Source organism: Mauremys reevesii, linkage group 4, assembly GCF_016161935.1.
Source record: "Mauremys reevesii isolate NIE-2019 linkage group 4, ASM1616193v1, whole genome shotgun sequence".
NCBI classification, from domain to species: domain Eukaryota; kingdom Metazoa; phylum Chordata; order Testudines; family Geoemydidae; genus Mauremys; species Mauremys reevesii.
In genome coordinates, this window is record NC_052626.1 from 58,363,009 (window position 1) to 58,380,326 (window position 17,318).

A 17,318-nucleotide genomic window follows, 5' to 3' on the forward strand; every position below is an offset into this window, starting at 1 on the left:
TCTTTAAGTGGGCACTAACAGAAATCTGATCAATTAAAAAAAGATAAATTAGAAGTATTTTAAGGTACCATGCTGAAACTGGCTGGAATGTTTTAGTTTTATAAACCCATTTTCTTCATTTTTAAATGTTTTTCTCTTGCTTTTTGCAATATGAAAGACTGACAAAACTAAACGAGAAAACTAACTGGTCACACAGGGGAAACCATGAAACTGACTATATTCAAAAGGTTGTTAAATGCACAAATTTGGAAACTAATAAATTACTTTTCTACAATCTCTTCCAGTTACTGCTATTTAAGGGATTACTCACAACAGTAGATAAAAGAATTTTGTATTGATGTAAACAAAAATTATTTTTATTGAGGTTTCTTTTTTACCATTCCATCAGTGGTCATCACTCATCATCATCTGTCAACTGTAGAAATGAGCCCTCTCTCTCTCTCCAAACTCTAGTCTCTGTATTGTTAATCTCCATACAAGAGACAGATACAAACAGTGTCTTCATTTTAGTTTTAAAGCATAGGTCATAGATTACACTCAGACCATTGTCCTTGGGACAGACATTTCTGGGATGACAAGCTTATACGTGAGACTTCTTGCAGCAATTTTTTTCTCACTCAACTTGAGAAATGCTTGTTGAATCAACTATGCTGAAACACCTCTCAGCTGAAAAGACAAGGAGCTCTTCAGGTCAGTCAGAAACCATCTACAATTTATTTTATAGAAATCAGTTTTCCTGCATCAAGTTGCCCATGCCGGTTTTCCCTCTGCTCAGTTTCTTGTCCACTCTGGTGCAATTGTGAATTACAATTTAGCCCTCAAGCAACAGCCTAGGAAAACACCTCCCCTTTAAGCATAAAACAAGAGTCCAAACAAAAACACACATCCAAAACTTCAAAGAAACAAGTCCTTCAGCCCTGGGCTTAAACAATAGCCCCAACATGGTCTGTCCTGGTCTACTGTCCTGTTGATGCCATAACTAAAAAGGCACCTTCTCCAGAAATTCTGGAAGGGCCCTAAGTAAGAACCACTAACAACAATGAGTCTCCAGCCCATACTAGAATCATATTGTCCTTAACCTTCTCCTTATATTTCATCCTCCCCAGAACTTCCATGTATTATCTCTTTACATGCCTTTTTCACAGCTCTTCATGGGCTGACAGCTTCCCTGCTTCCCACACCATGTCTAACCTCTCTCTCTAGAGTGCTTCTCCACAAGCAAGTTCTGATGTCCACAATTCAAGAAAGATGTTGATAATTGCACAGGGTTGAGAGAAGAGCCACAAGAAAGATTGGAAAACAGGCCTTACAGTGACAGACTCAAGAAACTCAATCTCTTTACTTTAAAGAGACAAAAGTGACTTGATTACAGTCCATAAGTAACTACATGGGGAAAAAAACTTTGATAATGGGTTTTACAGTCTAGCAAAGGTATAACAAGATCCAGGGCTAAAAGTTGAAGCTAGATAAATTCACACTAGAAGTAAGACACAAAATAGAAAGAGTCATTAACCACTGGAACAATTTACCGAGGATTGTGGTGGATTTCCATCGCTGGCAATTTTTAAAGCAAGATTGGATTTTTTTCTAAAAGACATGCTCTTGTTCAAACACAAATTAATTCAGGGAAGTCCTATGGTCTGTGTTACACAGGTAAGACAAGATGATCACAATGATCCCTTCTGGCTTCATAATCTATTAATAAAAATAAGCAGCTGTTCTCCTTCAACTCTGAGAAACTTACCCTAAGCAAAATATCTGAACGTTGCAGTTCACCTAGCATTAGTTTTGCTATGACACTGCTTTCAAGCTATAACAGAAAAATGTGTCCACAAATTAGAGTTAAAGGGAAAGAAGTCTGATATGTTATTTGGAAGATTCATTTGATCACCCAGGTTTGGGCTTGTTGTCAACCCTTGCTCTATGTTTTAGGCATAAATACAATATATTTTGTGCTTAAAGGATCTTTGTAAATTTCATTTCTCTTTCCCCCACTTCTCTTACTCCAAAATAATTATTGTTAAGACTGAGAAATTACCCAGTTTTTTTCTAAAGTGTTACTGCGTTGCAATTCACATTTTAAACACTTACTAACATTTTAACTTTCTTGCCTCCTATTGGTCTTCAGGTACTGTATTGGGCTAGGTAAATAATTGTCAGTTTAAAAAAAATCATACAAATTAAACAAAACTAGCTCACAGAGTTAATGTTAGAGCACAATGAATTATTTCAAACATGTGAAGAAGCTACACTAAATTCTGTAAGTTATTAGAAAGTACTTAAAATATGTACTTCTTTATGTATATATAGCAGTCACTCTTGAAAGGCTTCTTCCATTCTAAAAGAGTTTGAGAGATATTTCCTATATATATAAATGGGGAGTATCATCAGAACCTGGGAATCTCTCAAAACTAGAGAAACTTGTATCATATATTTCTTCTTTTAGGGTTAATTTTATAAGCATATGTAATTTTAAGCCCCAGAACAGTTTTCAAGCTTAAACTTACAAGATTTCCCTCCAGATTTTTCAGCTGTTGATTAATCTCTTTAAGTCGGTTTTGTTGCTCACGTTGCTCATGTGTCTCTCGCAGGGCCTTCTCACCTGGAACTGCTTCCAAACTTCTATTTGCATAAGCCAGAGATTCCTGACAAAAGTAAGAGTGGACACAGCTAAAACATCTTAAAATATATGCTTTAAAGCAGAAAAAAAGCTAATTAGACCTTTACAGAAAAAGGTGAGAGAACATAAATATTTATGCATAATTGGTTAGTTTCACATTTTGGTCAATGTATGTTAATAGTATTTAAATATCAAACAGGATTTTTTCCACAAAGAGTATTAATTTACTCTCTTCAAACTTGTAAAGGAGAAGAATAAACATTCATATTGAAGATTTCCAACAGTGGAGGGAGGACTTTTCAACAGCACACAGCACTGGTCTAACTCCAGTTGACTTCAGTGGGACCAGTTAGGCCAATGCTGAGTGCTTTTGAAAATCTCAGTTAAAATATTTCTCTCCGATACGAAGCCTGAGTAAACAGCCTTTGCACAATGGATCTATGTGGGGACATGAAAGACAAAATCCATCCTCTAACCCATAGCCAAGCCATGCGGCACACATGCAGCTGGACTGCAACCACTACTACAGAGCATAGGTGTACAATTTTACAAATATTCAGTAGTCTGGGACCAGATTCTAATGTTCTTATGCACAGTGAGTATTACCTTAATTATTGAAATCAACTGGACTGTTTGCGGGATCAAGGTAATATTCAATGTGAGTAAGACCAGAATGGAATCTAGCCAACTGGGAATGCTAAATATTGACAAAATTGCAAATCTACAAATGAGAAAAACAGGGTTTGCCTTTGGTAACCAAGGATTCAATATAAGAATCCAAGTCATAGAGTAGTCAAAGTAAGAGCAAAAAAAATTCCCAAACTCTAATTACCTTTAACCCAAGAGAGTATGTCCAACCCTTTAAATAAAATCCTAGTCTAATTAATCACTCTTATTTTCAAAAGCAACTCATCCATTCCTGATTAACATATATTCCTCCTCACTTAACGTTGTAGTTATGTTCCTGAAAAATGCGACTTTAAGCGAAACAATGTTAAGCGAATCCAATTTCCCCATAAGAATTAATGTAAATGTGGGGGTTACGTTCCAGGGAAATTTTTTTCACCAGACAAAAGACTATATATATCACACACACACACACAGTATAAATTTTAAACAAACAATTTAATACTGGTACACAGTGATGATGATTGTAAAGCTTGGTTGAGGTGGAGGAGTCAGAGGGTGGGATATTTCCCAGGGAATGCCATACTGCTAAATGAACTAGCAGTTGACCCTCAAGGGTTAACTCTCACAACACTCTACAAGGCAGCAGGAAAGGAGGGAGGGCAGACAGAGACACACACCCTGTGTGTGTGAGAAAAAATGTGCATTTCCCCTTTAAGTAGCTGACCCCAGGCTTAAGTACACTGCCTTGTTAATTAAATCAGCTTGCTGAGACCGCAGCTACTGCCTAGAAGCTCCCTCTCACTGTTGTGTGTCCCCCACACGCTCTATGGAAGATGGGGTAAGCAGGGTGCAGGAGCGGGGGGGAGGGGGAGACACCCTGAAATTAGCCCCGCTCTTCCCTCTTCCCCCGTACAGCAAGCAGGAGTCTCTGGGAGCAGCTGCAAGGCAAAAGGCAGGAGCAGCACATGGCAGTGGGGGGAGGGACAGCTGCTCCACAAGGAACTTAGGGGAGTGGGGAGCTGATAGAGGTGCTGCTGGTCCACCCTGGTTCCAACCACCCACCAACTAGATGCAACAGGCTGCTCTTCCTGCAAGCAGTGGACAAAACAGGCGGCTGCCAAACAACGTCAGAAGGGAGCATTTCACAACTTTAAACAAGCATGTTCCCTAATTGATCAGCAACTTAACATCAAAACAACGTTAACCAGAACAACTTTAAGTGAGGAGTTCCTGTACTATACTTAACTGGAAAGAGGGACAGTTTTCTAGATTTAATGATTCAGGTGAAAACTTCTCAGCATACAGGCTACAGTTTGTAAAAAGTGTGACTGTTTAAAAACAATATATTTTCTGGCCAAAATACATATGACAAATAAGTGACTTTAAGGGGCTTTAAACCATAACACCAGTGAATCATGAAATATGGAGTGAGTATTTGACAGTATAAGAGCTATCACACAATGGCTCCCAGTATCACAATTCCAAGAAATCTCAAGCACAGCGGAAGAAGGTATAAGAAGAGTCATCTATTGAAGCCTGGAATCTCCTCAAACTGAACCAGCTTAACCCTCAATAGGGTGAGCTATCTTCAGCCAAATGAGAACTGTCTTCAGCCAAGATTCTCAATAATGACCACCTATGGCTAGGTACCTAAATGCATATTTAGCTCTCTACATAAGTGGACTGAAGTCAATAGGCATGCACGATTAACATCTTTGCAGGGTAGAATATCAAGAACCTGCACCACTTATCTCTATTTCTATACATTAATTCAATATACCAGTATATCATCTGCATATTTTCAATATGAATGGAGAAGTGGCTCAAGAAACCAATAATAAAGATTAAAAGTTACTCCTCTTCAGGCACAGCATTTATTAGGAGTTGATGTAAGGCTTTTTTTCTCCCATGACTGCAATGTAAGAAAACCCATTTATTTGGTAAAATAGAAAAGATTGTGACAACTTTACATTTTCTTACAAATTACTAAATCCACCTTCATAATCTGCATACTTACAGAGATGGTGCCAGTTCTATGGGTACCATTCAGTGTGGATTATAGCTGTGATTATAATTTGTTTAGGAAAATAACTAAGTGTTATAAGACATAGAGAGAGGGAGAACACAGTTAGTGGTACTGCAAGGTCACTAAATGTTATATTGTATTTCCCATTCATTTTGCTTCACTATTATTTTATTTGGGGGGTTGAGTTTATGGATAGGAGGTGGATATTTTAATATGAATTTAGACTTCAATGAATAGAGCTTAAATTGCATGTAAAGCTGCAAAAATGTTTTTATCTCAATATGACATAGCTTTAAAAGGGTAATGATGAGAGAAGCCACTCAACTCAAAAGTTACTGGCTCCAAGTTCCATTTTGTCCTGCACATTGTCCTGAACAAGACTTTTTACTGGCATTGTTCCTGGTCCTGCAAACACTTAGACACATGCTTCACTTTGTGCTCATGAGAAGTCCCACTGCATAAGTGCTTGGAGGAGAAATAATAGGTGTGGAAGGCAACTGTGACATATTTCCATCCCCACCCCCAACATTTCACCCCATTATAGTCACTCAACATGTTTGAGTCTTGTTGCTTCTCTGGTATATGCTATATGGTCCTATGAGGAAGAAGGCATATTGGGGCTACCTAAAGCTACTATTTTATCCTACTCCAAACATGTCTTTTAAAACTCTGCTGTAATGCCTACCAATCCCTGCCAGCTGACAATCACTAGGCAGACAGTGAACTATGAGTCTATGACTACTGTTTAACATTTCAAAGCTGTTTGTTTCAATGTTTGCTCATGAACCCCTTCTCCTCACATCCCAAATCTATCTGTTCCAGCCACTTGTTTCTTGCCATATGTCTTTTTACTTCATTTCTGAAAAACAAGCACATATTGTCTGAGTTCTCATACAAGGCCCCTACCATAATACAAATAAATAATTATAGAATAGTAATAAAAGGTCAAATTATTCCAAAGCAGCGTGTTTTGTTGGGAACAGTTTCAACAGGAGAGATTAAGAGTCTAACTCTATATATCCCAATGATTAGGGCACTCCCCAGGGAGGTAGGAGATTCACGTTCAAGTTCCTGCTCTGAACCAGAAGAGGGATGATTTGAACCTGGGTCTCCTACATCTTGGGTGAGTGTTCTAACCACTGGGTATTGGACATCAAGGCAGGGGAGTACAACTTCCTCCTCCTCCTGTCTTTTGTGCAGGGTATGCATGCTCAGGGCACATACACACACCCACTTAAGAAAAATATAACAGGGAAACTATGAGTTAGGGTTACATTAATAATTCTGACACAGACCTTACAGTCAACTTGTATGTATACACAAAACAGACTATTTTTTCCACTGGCCAGCACAGAAATAGTCAAATATGTATTCAAACATCATTCAGATGATTATTGAAATGTTTACTATATCGAAGCTATGACATTTTGAATATTTGTGAACAATTGTAATGGAATTAAATGTGTGTAAATTTGAGAAGTTATCAGTTAGAGGTAGAACTTATTATCTAGGTAGTTCATTAGCAAGACAGATTGAATGGATTACATGATTTGTTATTGCAGCTTAGTCAAAAAGGAATATAAACACTATGACTATTTCTCTTTAGAATTATTGTTGTGCACCAGTAGCACACACGGAACACAGAATTAAACAAAGTTAAGAGCCTGACCCTTTCCCCACTTAAATCAATGGCAAAATGGCAATTATCTTCAATGAGAGCAAGATTTAACCTCAAGACAAACCATGTACCACGAAAAGCACAAAGACGACAAGGCAACAATGTGGTTACTCAACACAGCAGATTTTGACTTTTGTACATATGTAATATTAAAGGACTTCAAAACTAGTGGGGACTAACAGTAAAGCTCAGTACAAGAACTATGCTTAGATGGATTTAAAAATGGAGGGATTGGAATTTGCCACATCAGGATGGTAAGGGCATTTGAGGCATAGAAGGAAGCACAATGGAAGGGAAGGAACATGCAAATGAGATTGTCAGAAAGAACTCAGTAGAGCAGTGAGGGATGAGAAAATATTGGCAGGAGCAGAGTTGGGCAGAACTGTGCAGGTCAAACCAATCAGTAGGAAGGCAAAGCTAAGGGAGGAATTGAAGAGGAGGAGATGTAGTCAAAGCAGTGGGCAAGCAAGATGATTTCAGTAAGAACAGGTATAGTTAGACTGGAGGGGTACAATGTGGAAGGCAAAAAAGGAGAATGTACAATAATCTGAATTATGGATTAATAAAGCCTCAAAAGGGATTTTAACTTTAGAGATGAAGAAAGGACAGAATTTAGAATTGTTATACACCAGGGGTAGGCAACCCTATGGCATGTGTGCTGAAGGCGGCACGTGAGCTGATTTTCAGCGGCACTCACACTGCCTGGGTCCTGGCCACCAGTCCAGGAGGCTCCGCGTTTTAATTTAATTTTAGATTAGAGTGAAGATGGAAAAGATGACAACCCAAGATGACCACCATTTCCCAAATACGGCACTCTTTATTCTGACAAAGACACCTGATAAAATACATTTTGCCCTGAAATTCTCTTGTGGCACAAACAGGCCCTTTGATTACTAGTCCCATTGATCTACCAATGCTGTTAAAATGCTTCTAAACAGCATCCATTACTTAGAGTATAGGTACCTGCTCATCTAATCCATCATGTTGGTGTGGATGCTAGGAGCACACACTGCCAGAGGATTCTTTAATGAAAACATGAGCTCCCTATGCAACCTTTTGCTCTTTTGACAAGTTACTTATATAATTCATCTGGTTATTGTAGCTGACTGCTGTGACTAAGATGTCCAGTTTTTCTAATGAAATAAGCCCCTATCAAAGATAAATGGAGATCCAAGAGGTTTGCTGTGACTGCCTTCATATCATAATTAGGGCTCCGTATCTGTCATGGAGGTCGTGGAAGTCACGGATTCCGTGACTTTCCGCAACCTTCGTGACTTCTGCAGGGGCTAGGGTGGCTGACCCCACAGCCACCCAAGCAGCTGGCTCCAGGGCCAGCAACTCATGTGGCCCTCAGGAGAGCCACATCAACCGTTGCTCCGGCAGCCCCCGGCAGCAGTCCCAGGTTGGCCGGAGCAGCCGTGGTCCATGGTCCTGGGCAGCAGTCCCCAGCTGACTGGCTGGAGCAGCCGTGGTCCAGGTCAGTGGTCCCCGGCCGGCTGGCCAGAGCAATGGCAGCGGTCCCCAGCTGGTTGGCTGGAGCAGTTGCGGTCCAGGGCAGCTGTCCTCGGCCAGCTGGAGCAGCTGCAGTCAACGGCCCTGGGCAGTGATCCCCAGGCAGCTGCCAGAGCAGCCATGGGTCGTAGCCCCTGGCAGCAGGTGTCACTGGCCCCGGGCACACACTCCCAGCAGTCGCCCCAACACTGCCTCTTAGAAGCGGACCCTCCATGGCTCTCCAGAGCCCCTTCCACAAGATTTAATCACAGGAATTTTTAGTATAAGTCATGGACAGGTCACGGGCCATGAATTTTTGTTTATTGCCCATGACCTGTCCATGACTTTTACTAAAAATACCCATGACTAAATCATAGCCTTAATCACAATCAAGCATGCAAATGTTCTGAGGGACTCTTTGTTCACTGATCCTGGGTTTATTTTATTCCCAGATGAGTTTCCAGTTCTTCAAGTTGGCATTTGTAGTCACCATACCAACTCTGCATCCTGTTGTCCAAACCTAGCAAACAGACAATAGTGTGTCTTTAGTTAACGAGGTCAGACAATTTATTCTACCCTACAAAGCTTACGTTTCCCATCCCATTTTTTCAAAATTGTATTAAACTGAATCGATATTTTTAAGGAACACAAAACAAATTAAGAGACAGGCATTTGTAAAAACATTTAATTAAGATGGCATAAGGAGAAATGCTTCTGATAGAAATAAGGTTTTCATGAGAACCATTTCTAAGTAAAAAAGAATATTAACCAATATTCTGGATCCAACTGGACTGATTGCAAAGAGATTAATAAAGTACACTTCTGTAATACCCAAACTGCAGTACTGTAGGCTTAACGCCAGTTGTTAAAGATTTCAGAAACAAAGTCACAGCATAATTCCTAGACCCTGAAAATATAGCTAATAGCGACAAGAAGCAGTTCTCTCCAGGAGCTTATGGTAATTAAATGTTTGTACATGATACAATTTTATTTTGGGAATCTACTTAGAAAGTACAATTCTTGGCAGAAAAAATGGACAGATTTATTACACACACTGGAGGCTAAATTTCTTAAATTAGTGATAGTATTCTAAACAGAAACAAAAACAGATGATTTAGAAACGACAACCATGTTCTTTTTATTATTCATCATCATGACTACACTATTCTTTCTTCAGAAACTATGGGTGATATTCTCGCCCCAATGAAGCAAATGGGAGTTTTGCCATTGACTTCAGTGAAGCCAGGATTTCACCTCATGAGTCAAATTCGTCTCCAATAGGAGTTGCACCCATGTCAGAAGAATTTAGACTTTGTGCTGCACTGAATTAAGCTACATGGCAGGAATTCTATCTCGGGCTTACAGACACTGTTTATAAATTTGTTGCTCTTCACTGTAAAAAAAACCAAAACCCTAATGCTCCCTCACACAGCAAATTTCCTACATTTCTGTAAGCTGTCTTAACCATGAAGCCCAGAGTCCTGTACCACAAGCAGGGCTGAAGCTTGGAACCCTGAGGAGGGCTGAAGGTCGGAGCTCTGCACCTCGAGGGGGCTACAGGCCCAAGCCCCGCAAGGCCAGAGGTAAAGGGATCAGAATTTTTTCGTGCGCGCGCGTGGAGGGGGATGGGTGGGAAGAGATCACAATTTTTTTTAAAAGTCCAAATGGGGTCGCCAGCACAAAAAGTTTGAGAAACACTGCTCTAAAGTTTTAAATTGTTTTATTTTTGAGTGAAGGTATGTAAAAAAAAAAATTAAAATCTACATTTGTAAATTGCACTTTCACAATAAAGATTTTTACAGTGCATATATTTGTAATAAAAATAATATAAAGTGAGCACTGTACACTTGGTATTCTGTGTTGTAACTGTAATCAATATATTTGAAAACGTAGAAAACATAAATATTTAAATAAATGGTATTCTATTATTAACAGTACGATTAAAACTGCAATTAATCGCGATGTAATTTTTTTAATCTTACAATTAATTTTTTTAATTGCTTGACAGTGCTAGTTCTAAACCCTGCTCCAAAGCAGACCCACTGGGGATTTGATACTGGGCCTCCCATAGCCCGAGTGAGTGCCCTATCCACTGGTTTATATGGAAGAAGGGGGAGTACCACCTCCTCATTTTCTGTGCAAAAGGACTGACTTAGCTTAGATCCCTAACTCTAGGAGAGAGTTTGCAGAGATAAGTGCCTCCTGTTGCACAGCCTTGGGCACTTAACTCCCATTGAGGGCCAGGATTTAGGCCATACTTCTCTTCTCAGCATTTCATACTGGCTAGCTTAGGCAGCTCCTTGCTCAGTGTGATAGCTTTTGTGAATCCCATTTGTAGACCCCTAAATCACCACATACATTGTATAAGGAGCCTCAGTGGGCTCTGGGCTGAAGAGTCCACTGGGAAGCCATTACCTAATGTTAGGCACTACAACACTAAGCCTAAATTGTGGATCTGGCCAAATAATAGTCCCAGGGAGAATATATGCTACAGCAATGATACTCAAACCTCAGTGGGTCAGGAGCAAAATTAGTGATCAACATTACCCAAAAGAGAGTCACAATCATGTGAATTCATTGTTTCATTTACTATAGTACTATATATTCATATTTAAACAGTATGACAGGGGAAATATTTAGTGTACACACACACACACACACACACACACACTATTCTCACAGCAAATAAGATAATACCCTAATGCCAGTTGATAACTTAATTGGTTAATAACATAGTAAAAGGATCCTGATGGTTAATAACTTGCATTGGGTAATAATTAAACAGCACAGTGTTTTGACACCCTGTGCTGCAAAATGTTGCAGGACACATTAAAGAGCCACTTGCAGTTCACGAGCCACAGTCTGGGTTTCACTGTGCTACAGTAGGTTGAATAGCTCTGCCAAAAACAGCTCTCTGGGTTGCAGGGGCCCAGATGCCCGAATGTCTCTCCATTACTCTAGGACATGCCACAGAAGCCAATCTCCCTCCTGCAGCTCTCTCAGCCCTTTATAGTAATCACCTGACCCCTTCCCAGCTGGTCCGATAATTGAATGTGGCTGGTTATCCCCAGATGTCCAGCCCGTAAAGGGGCAGACTACCTTGTTACACAATTACAGCTTCCCATTTTTAATTGAGGATGGGGTGGGGAGCTAAAAAGATAGTGCATGCTTTTTCAAAGTGTCGTGGAAGTATATTAACAGTTACATATAGTGAGATGCAGGCTGCACAGGAAAAAGACAACTATATAGAGAGAGCTTGCAGTTCAACTATACAGTACAGTTTGGGGAGAAGTTAAAACAAAATAGCAGATGCTTGACAATGTTCCAAATTATCACACGCATTAGCCACAACATCATTTGGCCAGAATGCTTGGTGCAAGACGAACTGTTCCCAAAAATGATCTTAGGAAGTACTTACGCTAGTTTAGGTTTCTAGAAATAAAGTAAGGGATTTATTTTGTTAGAAAAACAGGAAATGCCATGAAAAATTTGAAAAAGGTATCAGAGGATACTCCAGTTTGCTCTGAAGAAGGATCAGTTGCACTGTTGTTGCTTTAGTTATTTTGTTTTAGAAGCTCACAGAAACCTCAAAAGCACAGATGTTTCTTCTTTGTGCACATAGTGATTAAAAATATATCAATGCAGGCAAAAGAGAATGAAGTGCAATCGAGAGAGCTAGATTAATATAGATATAGTTCTAAACAGTCCTATACCCTGAAATATTTTAGTATAACATGTTTCTGTTGTCAAATATTTATAACCTAGTCAAATTTAGTATTTTTATATTAAATGATAGCATCTGATAGGGTTCATGCTTTATTTTGACATCCTACATATTGAAATCATATCTTAGTTCTACCAACAAAATCCTCTTTTTTAAAACTGACAGAGTAGCATTTGGGACAGTCTCCAGTTACAGGAAATTGTTATACTTCTGGGAGTGGAATGGGCGGAGGGGGTTGTCCACCTGAAAATCTAACTTAGAAAAAAAGAGAACCCTCTGAAAAATGTTTGACTTAGTGCTTTAAAAACAACAAACACAACACTTCTCTGAACATTCCAGTTGCATGGTGCACAGTTCCAGGCCCCACCATAGGCGGCAGGTTTGTATAATTTTTGGTGGGGCCCAAAATGGTGGTGCCCCCCCGCTCCCGCCCTGTAAGCCGATATAAAATGAAGCTACAACGCGTCAGTGCCACAAGATTACAAGGGTCAATTAAAAGTGGAAAGTCAGAAGCAGCACTTGCCTACTTCAATATACAGTATTATATTTTGTTGCATCTGTTGTGATGAAGTGGGAATGTTCTTAATATTTTCTCTGAATACTGTGTGGGTGCCTCAGTTTCCCCTGCAAGATGCCAACTGAAGGTGTTGGGGACAAAGAGATCAGGTGGCCTCCTTGTCCAGAAGAGACACAGAGGCCAGAGGAGGGAGTGTCAGTTTGGAGCTGGCTGGGGAAATTGGGAGAGACCCAGAACTTGGTTCTGGGCTCCCCACCCCCCAAGATGGACCTGACAGAGGGGTTCTGTTTTCTGTACCAACAAGCTCTGTTTAAACTGTGTTCCCGTCATCTAATAAACCTTCTGTTTTACTGTCTGGCTGAGAGTCACATCTGACTGCAGAGTTGGGGTGCAGCGACCTCTGGTTGCCCCAGGACCAGCCTGGGCAGACTCACTTTGGAAAGTGCATGACGTGGAAGGGCATGCTGAATGCTCCGAGGTCAGACCCAGGAAGGTGTAAGCTTCTTGCCCTGGAGACAGTATGCTCCGAGAGGAGGCTCCCCCAGAGTCCTGACTGGCTTTGTATGGAGATGTTCCAAAGCATCACAGCATCCCCTTCCACACCGTGCACTTCCCAGAAGTCCGCACAGGCACTGACACTCCCTCCTCCGGCCTTTGTCTCTTTTCCAGGCATTAGCAGCCACCCTGATCTCTCTGTTCTCCAACACCTTCAGTTGGCACCTTGCAGGGGAAACTGATTTGGGAGAAATGAAGTAAAAGCTGCCCAAACCGAGCTTGAGCACTCCTGAATTTTGAGGTGTTCAAATCTGGAAGGCAGGTGCTGGGGGTGGGAGAGGGCTGTGGGCTCCATGGGGGAGCATGGCAGCAACTGTCTGGAGCTGCATGGAGCCAGATACGCTGGTCTGAGTGGCACAGTAAGCAGTTTGGGGGTTGGAGAAGAGGTAGGAGTGCCGGGGGCCAGCCAAGGGACACGGAGCAGGGGGCGTTGGATGGGGCAGAGGTTCGAAGGGGCAGTCAGGGGACAGGCAGCAATTGGATAGGCATGGGAGTCTAAGAGGTTTATCAGGGGACAGGTAGGGGGTGCGGTCCTGGGGGGGGACGGGGGGTGGGGTCTCCGGCGGGGGCAGGTGGGGACAAGGAGACGGGCGGCGTCGAGAGGGGCTGAGGTCCCAAGGGGCAGTTAGGGGCAGGGGTCTCGGGAGGGGGTAATTGGGAACAAGGACCAGTGGGGCTTAGATAGGGGTGGAGGTTCTGGGGGCAGTTGGGGCAGGGGTCTGGGAGGGGGCAATCAGCGGACAGAGGCTGGGATTCAAAGGGCTCTGGGCTGCTGGCAGCCACGGGATCCCAGAGCCCTTTAAAGCCCAGCCCCGGCTGGGAGTCAGAGGACTCTGGGCTGCCTGCAACCGCAGGGAGCCCAGAGCCTTTTAAATCCCAGCCGGGGCCGGGAATCAGAGGGCTCTGGGCTGCCCACTGCGGCGGGGAGCCCAGAGCCCTTTAAATCTCAGCCGCGGCTGGGATTTAAAGGGCTCTGGGCTGCCTGCACCCGCGGGGAGCACAGAGCTTTTAAAATCCCAGCCGGGGGCCGGGAATCAGAGGCTCTGGGCTCCCGCCGCAGCAGGCAGCCCAGAGCCCTCTGATTCCCGACGCGGCTGGGATTTAAAGGCTCTGGGCTGCCCGCAACCGCGGGGAGCCCAGAGCCTTTTAAAGCCCCGCCGCCGCCGGGAATCCGAGGGCTCTGGGCTGCCCGCTGCAGCAGGCTGCCCAGAGCCCTCTGATTCCCGGCCGCGACTGGGATTTAAAGGGCTCTGGGCTGCCAGCAAACGCGGGAGCCCAGAGCCTTTAAATCCCAGCCGCGGCCAGGAATCAGAGGGCTCTGGGCTTCCGCTGCGCGGGAGCCCAGAGCCCTTTAAATCCCAGCCGCAGCCGGGAATCAGAGGGCTCTGCGCTGTCCGCTGCGGCGGGCAGCCCAGAGCCTTTTAAATCCCAGCCGCAGCCGGGAATCAGAGGGCTCTGGGCTTCCAGCTGCAGCAGGCAGCCCAGAGCCCTCTGATTCCCGGCCGCTGGGATTTAAAGGGCTCTGGGCTGCCTGCAACCGCGGGAGCCCAGAGCCTTTTAAATCCCAGCCACGGCCGGGAATCAGAGGGCTCTGGGCTTCCGCTGCAGCAGGCAGCCCAGAGCCCTCTGATTCCCGGCCGCGCTGGGATTTAAAGGCTCTGGGCTGCCTGCAAACGCGGGAGCCCAGAGCCTTTTAAATCCCAGCCGCGGCCGGGAATCACAGGGCTCTGGGCTTCCGCTGCAGCAGGCAGCCCAGAGCCCTCTGATTCCCGGCCGCGGCTGGGATTTAAAGGGCTCTGGGCTGCCTGCAACCGCGGGAGCCCAGAGCCTTTTAAATCCCAGCCGCGGCCGGGAATCAGAGGGCTCTGGGCTTCCGCTGCAGCAGGCAGCCCAGAGCCCTCTGATTCCGGCCGGCTGGGATTTAAAGGGCTCTGGGCTGCCTGCAACCGGGAGCCCAGAGCCTTTAAATCCCAGCCGCGGCCGGGAATCAGAGGGCTCTGGGCTTCCCGCAGCAGGCAGCCCAGAGCCCTCTGATTCCCGGCGCGGCTGGGATTTAAGGCTCTGGGCTCCCGCGTTTGCAGGCAGCCCAGAGCCCTCTGATTCCCGGCCGCGGCTGGGATTTAAAGGGCTCTGGGCTGCCTGCAACGCGGGAGCCCAGAGCCTTTAAATCCCAGCCGCGGCCGGGAATCAGAGGGCTCTGGGCTTCCCGCTGCGGGCAGCCCAGAGCCCTCTGATTCCCGGCCGCGGCTGGGATTTAAAGGGCTCTGGGTTGCCTGAAACCGCGGGGAGCCCAGAGCCTTTTAAATCCCAGCTGCGGCAGGGAGTCAGAGGGCTCTGGGCTTCCGCTGCAGCAGGCAGCCCAGAGCCCTCTGATTCCCGGCCACGGCTGGGATTTAAAGGGCTCTGGGCTGCCTGCAAACGGGAGCCCAGAGCCTTTTAAATCCCAGCCGCGCCGGGAATCAGAGGGCTCTGGGATGCCCGCTGCAGCGGAAGCCCAGAGCCCTCTGATTCCCGGCCGCGGCTGGGATTTAAAGGGCTCTGGGCTGCCTGCAACCGCGGGAGCCCAGAGCCTTTTAAATCCCAGCCGCGGCCGGGAATCAGAGGGCTCTGGGCTTCCGCTGCAGCAGGCAGCCCAGAGCCCTCTGATTCCCGGCCGCGGCTGGGATTTAAAGGTCTCTGGGCTGCCTGCAACCGCGGGAGCCCAGATACTTTTAAATCGCAGCCGCGTCTGGTATTTATTGGGCTCTGGGCTGCCTGCAACCGCGGGGATCGCAGAGCCTATTAAAGCCCAGCCGCGGCCGGGAATCAGAGGGCTCTGGGCTGCCTGCAACCGCGGGAGCCCAGAGCCTTTAAATCCCAGCGCGGCCGGGAATCAGAGGGCTCTGGGCTTCCCGCTGCAGCAGGCAGCCCAGAGCCCTCTGATTCCCGGCCGCGGCTGGGATTTAAAGGGCTCTGGGCTGCCTGCAAACGCGGGGAGCCCAGAGCCTTTTAAATCCCAGCCGCAGCCAGGAATCAGAGGGCTCTGGGCTTCCCGCTGCAGCAGGCAGCCCAGAACCCTCTGATTCCCGGCTGCGGCTGGGATTTAAAGGGCTCTGGGCAGCCCTGGCGGCGGCGGCGGCAGCGGCGGGGGGCGCTCTAAGCAGGGGAGAAAAAACATTGGTGGGGCAGAGCCCCTGCTTGGGATTTATTCATGGGGCTAAAGCCCCAGAGCCCCATATAAGTCGGCGCCTATGGGCCCCACTACACTCCATGCATCATTCTGAAGTGATCACACAGAAATGAGCCTCCAGTCGGGACATAGACAAAATGGATCTTTCCCTGCCCCTTAGCAAGATACGTTAGCCCAAGGGAAAGCCCAATGGGTGGGAGACAGGCGATGTAGACTCAATACTTCTACTCACTTGTGGTAATAATTCTGTAGTATTTTTAGTAAAATAATTTTGTGCCCTTCACAATCCTCATTACTGAAACAGACCTTTATCCTCCTACCTTAGGAGGGAGACACGTATCCGCCCCACCCCCCATTTTACATAAAAAATAACTGGAAGGTTAAACAAGGTTTCTAGCTGAGCTGGGAATAGAACCCCAGGATGAAATCTTGGGCCCACTGAAGTAAAAGGGAGTTCTGACAGAAACTTCAGGGGGCCCCAAGTTTTCACCCTAGGTCTCTAATATGGCAACTCCAAGTCTCATCCACTTACCCACACAGCCTCTCAAAAAGGATTTGTCAAATCTGTGTGCTTAGCCTGGGGGGTCTGTAACATGGGGTGGTTCCTGCATGTGTAACTCATTGTTTTGATATGCTACACATCCCCCCTTTACTATCTGGCCCACAGAGGAGAACAGCCTACCAGATTGAAAATCTCTTCCATTTGGCCAGGTAGGTAGCCCTGGTGGCAGGTTTCCTACTGCCAGGGAGGACTTGTCTGACAGGGTCCACACAGGAGAGCTCAATCAGGTTCAGCCATGGAGTTTCCATGCCATGAGGTGCAACAACTCGAGGTTCGGGTGCTGCAGACGGCCGTGATCCTGAGTTAACATGTCCGGGAAGAGTGGTAAGGTGATCGGGGCTTCCAC

The 17,318-nt window shown here is 45.1% G+C and overlaps 1 protein-coding gene across 3 annotated transcripts in view; it reads right to left on the minus strand.

The window, feature by feature from the left end:
* FSIP1 (fibrous sheath interacting protein 1) overlaps positions 1-17,318 on the minus strand; it is a 219,058-nt gene that overhangs the window by 145,378 nt on the left and 56,362 nt on the right. For all 3 annotated transcript variants that reach the window (XM_039533503.1, XM_039533504.1, XM_039533502.1), the window contains one exon: positions 2,508-2,645. In XM_039533503.1, the coding sequence (XP_039389437.1) occupies positions 2,508-2,645 (138 nt within the window). The remainder of the gene's footprint in view (positions 1-2,507; positions 2,646-17,318) is intronic.